At 34.6% G+C, this 8,210-nt stretch overlaps 1 protein-coding gene across 1 annotated transcript; it reads right to left on the bottom strand.

Annotated features, from left to right (window-relative positions):
* Positions 1-3,877: 3,877 nt before the first annotated feature.
* Positions 3,878-4,448, bottom strand: LOC135131525 (protein lin-32-like). The gene has a single exon (XM_064059305.1). It carries the CDS (start codon positions 4,426-4,428, stop codon positions 3,967-3,969), a length of 462 nt encoding a protein of 153 aa, XP_063915375.1. The 5' UTR covers positions 4,429-4,448; the 3' UTR covers positions 3,878-3,966.
* Positions 4,449-8,210: the final 3,762 nt, after the last annotated feature.

The raw sequence follows: 8,210 nt of genomic DNA, 5'->3' as shown, positions 1-8,210 counted from the left end.
TTGAGCTGACGTCATCAATTTTTTGGAGGGGATAAGCAAATATTTTTTGACTAAAGATTTATGATGCTCTTTATAGCCTTAAATCATCTGCAACATTTCAAAGCATTCTGGTTAGCAGATTAAAAATTAAATTTCAAAATGTTGTTTTATAATTTTGATTTTTTTTCCAAAAATCTGGACGTTTCGGGTGAAAAGTCGATTCGGAATTGTAAACTACATGTGTAGGACTATGTTATTTTATACAATTGAAAACCCATTTACTATGTACAATTTTGAAGTGACGTCATCGCATTAGTGGTGGGGATGATTAGACAAATTTTGGTTAGCGTTTTACCATCTACATGATATTCTTTATATAAGTACAAAATTTCACAACAATCGGTCGAGTACTTTCGGAGATTATCTGTCTAATAAAAATCCGGGACGGACAGACGGACAGACGGACAGACGGACGGACAGACGGACGGACAGACGGACAGACAGACGGAAATGGGAGACCTATTTCTTCGTCTTCTAGGGGTCATGAAAGATCGAGAAAACGTAAAAGTAGAGAGTCGGCCGACGGACTCGATTACAATACTTCCTTTGCTTGCGCTCGGGAAGTAAAAAAACCTGTGACATCGCGAAAACTTATAGTTCCTCTGTTTTTTTGGTTTTAAAAGAGTCTGAAAGAAGATTCGAAGCCCTGGTGTTTTATTTTAAAAGGGATATGGAAGAATATTGACGGCTGCTTAGTCCTTGTTTCTAAGATATTAAATTTTGCAGAATTTGAAAGAATCTTGAGAAATGTTCGGTGTTTTATTTTAAAAAAGAATGTTGGCCACTTCTGGTGTTTTATTTTTGAATGAATTTGAAGAATTTTGGGAGACCCCGGTATTGTTTTTTAACTAGAATCTATAAGAATCGTGTTAGTTCTTGACGTTTTATTTTAAAAGGAATGTGATTTTTTTTTTTCTAAATTAATACATAATTAATAGTTAACACAAGAAGTGCTTGTATTAATTACAGCCTTTTTCTTTCTTTTTTTAACACCCTAAGTTCTATTACTAGCCGCTGCCCATCTCCAGAATTATTCATATAATATAATTAACCCCGCCCACCCACCTCTCCTCCATTTCAGTGTTTTATTTTATCTGAACTGAATGAAAGATGGAACTTTGCCAAACAATTTACCCTCTAAGAAAATAGAGGGTGTTGGTTTCCGTCTGGTTTTTGTGACATTTTTGTTGCCTTTTGTCACGTTTTTGTCACTTTTTTCTCAGTTTTTATTTCCTTTTAGTTGCTTTTCGTTTTTTTGTTGCTTTTGTTCTTTTTATTGCCTTTTTGTTTTTTTGTCGCTTGTTTGTTGCATTTTCTGGTGTTTTTGTTTGCCCTTTTTGTAGTTTCTTGTCACATTTTTCCCTTGTTTTTTTTTGTGACTCTCTTGTTGCATTTCTTTGTCACTTTTTATCGCCTTTTTTATTGCATTTTTATCGCCTTTCCTTCTCTTTTTTGTTTTCACTTTGTCACTTTTTGTGTTTTTTTTCTTCTTTTTTTTTGTTTTTTTGTCGTTTTTTGAACACTTTTCTGTTGCATTTTCACTTGCACTTGTTATCGTTTTGTGTTTTTTTTGTCGTTTTTTATCCACTTTTTTTGTACTTTTTGTCATATTTTATCGCATTTTTAGTTATATTTTCTTCATTTTAAGGCGTTTTTTGTCGTTTTTTAATATTTTTTATTGCCTTTTTTTGCTGTATTTTCTGTTGAATTTATTGCATTTTCTATGTTTTTTGTTTTCTTAGTCAGTTTTTGTTGTTTTGTCATTTTTTACGACTTTCTTTGCTCATTTTTGTACCGTTTTTATTACTTTCATTATTTTTCTTGATGTTTCTTTGTGGCCATTTTTCTGCATTATTTGTCTTTTTTTTGCTTTTTTCTAGCTTTTCTGTCAGTTTGATTTTGGCAAACAATATACCTTTCAAGAAAACAGAGGGCGGGTGGGCGGGGTTAGTACATGCTAAGATAAAACTGATTTTGGCATATGATATACCTTCTAAAAAAATAAAGGGAGATAGATGGACGAAGACTGGTTTTGGCAAGCAATATACCCTCTAAGAAAATAGAGGACGGGTGGGCGGGGCTAGTACAGGCTAAGATAAAACTGATTTTGGCAAATAACATATCTTCCAAGAAAATAGAGGGTGGGTGGGTGGGGCTAGTACCTCCTAAGATAAGACTGGTTTTGCCAAACAATTTACCTTCTAAGAAAATAGAGGGCGGGTGGGTGGGGCTAGTACATGCTAGGATAAGACTGATTTTGGCAAATAACATATCTTCCAAGAAAATAGAGGGCGGGTGGGTGGGGCTAGTACTTCTTAAGATAAGAGTGGTTTTGCTAAACAATTTACCCTCTAAAAAAATAGAGGGCGGGGGGGCGGGGCTAGTATAGGCTAAAATAAAACTGATTTTGCCAAATAATTTACCCAGTAAGAAAATAGGGGGCGGGTGGGCGGGGCTAGTACATGCTAAGAATAAACTGATTTTGGCATATGCAATACGTTTTAAAAAACTAAAGGGCGGGTGGGTGGGGCTAGTACTTGTTAAGATGAGACTGATTTTGCCAAACAATTTACCCAGTAAAAAAATAGGGGGCTGGTGGGCGGGGCTAGTACATGCTATTTGCGCACAAGTCCAATTGAGTTGTTTCTAAGAAATTTTGAAAGAATCTTGGGAGTCTTCGGTGTTTTTTTTAAATTTCCCATTTTACTTCACCATACTTACTTTTTTAAATTTTATCGTTTCTCTGAACGAAAAAACATTGCTTACACAGAATAAAACTTGACGATAATTTTCTTACTTCAATTTAAAATGAAAAAAAGAATTTTAGTAATATTTTATTTAAACTAAATAAATTTTTAGCTATATGTAAACCACAATTCAGTAAGGAGTCTTAGTTTTGTAAATACAGAATGCAAATACACAGTTCGAATATGACTTAAAGGAAGCCATAAATTTCGTAAGTTGAGAATGCAAAATGATTTCAGAACTTCATAAATCAAACAAGCATAAATTATGCTTGCTTTCAAATATATAAGAATTTTTATGTGACTATAATAGACGTACAAATATATTTTATGAACGTTTGTGTTGATTTTTTTGACTCTGTAGCGGTACTCAGCATGTCGTTTTTTGAATACGAAAATGCAAGATTTGTAAAACAATAATTTAGTTTTTTTTCTGCTGACCACTTTCTATGTTATATTGGAGCAAAAAAAAAAATGTTTAGGGAACAAAAGTTAAACATCTGCTCTTTGTGGTGCATCCCATGTTCACATTATTACGTCTATAAATTTGAATTATCCGAAATAAACAAATAATAAATTTCGCCTCTAATGGGATACCCCTTTATCGTAAAAATGATCAATTAGGTCGTAATTTATTAAGAAAAAAACACAGTCTAATAAATTGTCGTGACAGTTCGTCACAATCCCCGCAGATAATAAAGCCATAAAGCCATAAATTATAATCACCACTTTTGCATATTTCGTCCGAATGCCCGCCTTCCAAGCGCCCAATGAATATAATCAAGTCGTTAAAATCGCCTCATTATCAAAAACAAATTGTCCCCCTTCGGCCAAAACCAATACGGCAACCGCCAATTCGCCCCCCGCAATCCATCAAAAAAGTCGAATAAAACACTCATAAAATTTAAATTTCAATCAAATTTAGATCCCCGCGATAAGAAATTTAATAATACAGTTAATAAATTAACGGACAGGTGCGTCGCTTCCTTGATAGTACCAGATAAGACGGCGGAATCGAAAGACGATTTTATTGATAAAAATAATACAGAGCATCTGAGATCACCACATACAGGGCGTACTTAACTTATCCGACGACTAGATTTCGACACTCACTCTTGCACCTGCGGCACCACCTGTAGTCCACAAGAGTATGTACTTTGGCTGGGTTTCTTTGGAGAAGGTACTACCGGGCCCCGTCGCGCTCCAGCAGCTCCCGCAGCGCCGCGATGTACGTCTGGGCCATCTGGAGCGTCTCGAACTTGCTGAGCTTGTGCTCAGCGTCCAGGCTGGGGATGACCTGGCGCAGGCGGTCGAAGGCCTCGTTGAGTCCGTTCATGCGGCGGCGCTCGCGCGCGTTCGCCGCCAGCCGCCGCCGCTTCATCACGGACGGCGACGGCAGGCGGTCGCGCACGATCTTCTTGCGGCCGCGCCGCCGCTCCTCGGGCGCCGTCTCGGCGGGGTGGAAGTTGTCCTCGGACTGCGAGCTGGTGGACACGAAGCTGTCGAAGGTGTTGACGTCGTAGGCGTCGGGCGGCGTCCGCGAGAAGCCATCGGGGTACAGGTAGTTGAGGTAGTACTCCTGGGGGTACGGCTGGGGGCGGTCGGGCTCGACGTACCGGCTGTAGTACGACTTCACCACATCCATGGCCCATTGGCGCGGAGTACCATCGGGAAGGGTTAAATGACCTATGCGGAAGTCCGGATGAGACTGACCTGCACTAGGGCTAGTCGCGTGTTGCACCGCTCGATTGATGGCAGATAGCAGGGCCGGATTAGGGGAGAGGTTGCTGGCTTGCGCGACTGTTGAAGTCGCCGGGGTGGATGGGTGGGGAGCGATGAAATGGTCGTTATGGATGGGCAAAAATAGGGATCTAGGTTATTTTAATACGATGAAATTCGCTTGATTATGTGAAGCTTTTTTATTTTAAAAATTAACATCAAACAAAAAAATTTTAGTTTGTAGTTGACTGCAATCAGTGCACTATATTTAGCATCATTTAACTTGAAATATAATAATATTAATAATGTTATACAACGACATTTCAGTTTTTATTCAGTACGAAAGGTGTAGGTTTCTCGTAAACAACATCTTGTGAACCTGTGCCCGGGTGTTCTAAGGGGGTTTCCTACAACCGAGTTATAAAATATTACATTAGTTACCGCTTGTTTTTCATAACACTTTGTTACCCTTTTCATTTAGACAGTCAATTGAAGAAAAACTGTCTCCGTTTCCTAGAGTCAGCGCTGTCTTAGATTTTGTTCTTGTCGTTTTTTTTTGGTCTTCTTTCTTTATCTTTCTAGGTTACATTTATTGTTGCATCTTTATCGCATTTTTTGATTTTTATGTCCTTTGCATTTTTGTTGTTCTTTTATTGTTTTCTTGTCACTCTCTTGTGTTTTTTTTTGTAGTTTTTTTGGTCACCTTTTCCTTCACTTTTTGTTGCATTTTCAGTTGCATTTGTTACCGTTTTGTGTTTTTTTGTCGTTTTCTCAATCCATTTTTTTGCATTTTTGTCACTTTTTAACACTTTTTTAGCTACCATTTTTCCCATTTTTATCTCGATTTTTGTTTTTATTCATCGTTGATCTTTTTTTTGGGGGTTTTTGTCTTTAATTTTTTGCCTGTTTTGTTGCATTTTCTGTTTACCCGAGTTTTCGTTTTTTCTAGTTTTTAGGACTTTTTGCCTTTTTTTGTTGCTTTTTGTGTTCTTTGGTCTTTTTTATTGCTTTTTGTGTTTTTCTTTTGGTTTTTTCTCCTAGTTTTGGTGCATTTTTTCGTTCTATGTGGTTTTCTTATCCCTCTTTCGATTTTTTTGTAACTTTTTCTATGGCTTTTTTCTTACCATTTTTCCACATTTTGTCGTTATTTGTCTTTTTTTTATTGTCTTTTTTGTAGCTTTTTTATTGGTTGTAAGTCGGTTTTTCTTCTTTTTTCTCTAATTTCAGTTGTTTCTTTTCCGCATTGCGCTTTTTTTGCGTTTTGTGAGTTTTTGATCGTTTTTATCTTTTATGGGTCTTTTTTTGTTGGTTTTCGCCTGGTTTTTGTGACCCTTTTGTTGCCGTTTGTCACGTTTTTGTCACTTTTTTCTCAGTTTTTATTTCCTTTTAGTTTGCATTTTTGGTTTTTTGTAGTTTTTTGTCACCTTTTTTACTTGTTTTTTTGTTGCAGTTTTTGGTAATTTTTTTTGTCGCCTATTTTATTGCTTTTCTATCGCCATTTCTTCTCTTTTTTATTGTCACTTTGTTCGCTTTTTGTGTTTTTTTCTCGTTTTTTTTAGCTCTTTGTCGTTTTTTGGGCACTTTTCTCCTTTTCTGTTGCATTTTCACTTGCACTTGTACCGTTTTGTGTTTTTTTTTGTCGTTTTTTATCCACTTTTTTGTACTTTTTGTCACATTTTATAGCTTTTGTAGTTATATTTTCTTCATTTTTATGGCGTTTTGTTGTTTTGTCATTTTTTACGACTTTCTTTGCCCTTTTTTGTACCGTTTTTATTACTTTCATTACTTTTCTTGATGCTTTTTTGTGGCCATGTCACTGCATTATTTGTCTTTTTTCGCTTTTTTCTAGTTTTTCTGTCAGTTTTCGGTCTTTTTTGGCTTTTTTGTAGTATTTTCAGGTGCATTTTTTTTGTGACATTTTTGTTGCATATTTTCGTTCTGTGTGGTTCTTTTTGTCATTTTTAACCGTTTTTTTTGCAGTTTTTGTCACTTTTTTTATTTTTTATAGTTGTTTTGCCAGTTTTTGTTCCTTTTTCCTTTTTTTGTTAGATATTATGTTGTATTTTTTTGCGTTTTGTGTGTTTTTGGTCGTTTTTTGTCTCTTTTTTGTTTTTTTTTCTGGGTTTTTCTGTCTTTTTTTTAACATGAGTTTCCTTTTTCTGTTCTTCGAACTTTTTTGTTGTGCTTTTTTTGTAGTTTTTTTTTATCATTTGTTGGTCGTTTTTTCCTCTTTTGTGTGATTTCAGAAGTTTTTTGTTTTGTGTTTTTTACGCTTTTTGACGCTTTTTTGTTGCTTTTGTTACGTTTTTGTCATTTTTGGATCAGTTTTTTTATTGATATTTTTTCCTAGTTTTAGTCGCGTTTTATTTTTCTGTCGCTTTTGTCTTTTATTACCTTTTTGTCGATTTTTGTCGTTACTTTTCGTCTTTTTTTGTGTATTTTTCTCATGTTTTTTTGTCTTTTTTGGTTGCATTTTCTGCTGTATTTTTTGGTTTTTGTACGGTTTTTGTTTTCTTATTCAGGTTCTGCCCCTTTTTTGTTGTTTTATCATTCTTTTACGACTTTTTTTGTCCTTTCTGTGCCGTTTTTATTACTTTTCTTATTGCTTTTTTGTTGCCATTTTGCTGCATCATTTGCTGTTTTTTTGTGTTTTTTTTAATTTTTTTTGTAGCTTTCTGTTGGTTCTTGGTCTTTGTTAGCTTTTTTTTGTAGCATTTTCAGATGCATTTTTGTCACATTTTTTATTTTTTGTGACTTTTTTGTTGCTGTTTTGGTCTTTTTTTCTTGTTTTTGTAGCATATTTTAGTTCTAGTTTTGTCGCGTTCTTTATTTTCGCCTTTTTTATTTTCTTTCTTTTGTTCTTTTTGTCTGTCTATTTCGCGGTGTGTCTTCGCGTTTTGTGTGTGTTTTTGTCGTTTCTCTTTGCTGTTTTTTTTCACTTTTTCTGTTGCTTTTTCCTTACCTTTTCTCCATTTTGTCGTTAGTTGTTCTTTTTTGTAGTTTTTTATTGGTTGTTGGTCGTTTTTTGCCTGTCTTGTGTAATTTGAGTTACTTTTTCGTGTTTTGTGTTGATGTCTCCAATGGTTCTTCCAGAGCCGCTCTTTGAAATGTACAAATATGAGCAAAATACCACCAAAATACCACCAATATTCAACAAAATTTTCGAAATTTCACTAAATACATTTTCTTGTAGATTTCGGGCCCCAGAAGCCATATCCGCTTTCATTGCTTCGATATCTCCAATGGTTCTTCCAAAATTCAAGAAATTTTTGTCAATTTTTGTTGGCGTTTTTCCTTTATTTTAGTCGCTTTTGTCCTTTTTGTTCGCTTTTTATATCTTTTGTCGTTTTTCGAGTTTGTGCCCTTTTTTGTCACTTTTTTGCATTTTTTGTTTTTGTTTGTTCTTTTTGACGTTTTTTTGTAGTCTTTTTATAGTCATTTTTTCGCTTCTTTTGTTGTATTCTTTGTCCTTATTTTTTCTTTCTCGGTAAACAGCAAAAAGATGAATTAAATAAATTTTTATTGAATTTTTTTAAACTCATTTTTCTAAATTCTACTAAAAATAAGTATCTTTTTCTACTTGATTATAACTTATTGTTACTAAATACTACTACTTATTTTACTAATAATGAATTTTTGAAAAAACTTTCTGCGACAATTTCGAAATACTAAATTTAAAATTAATATAAATAAAAAAACGTAAATTAA

This window comes from Zophobas morio, unplaced genomic scaffold, assembly GCF_036711695.1.
Source record: "Zophobas morio isolate AGI-343-1 ecotype UQ-CSIRO unplaced genomic scaffold, CSIRO_AGI_Zmor_V1 ptg000020l, whole genome shotgun sequence".
NCBI classification, from domain to species: Eukaryota; Metazoa; Arthropoda; class Insecta; order Coleoptera; family Tenebrionidae; genus Zophobas; species Zophobas morio.
The sequence above is the reverse complement of the archived record's forward strand: the minus strand, read 5'-3'. Positions and strand labels throughout refer to the sequence as shown.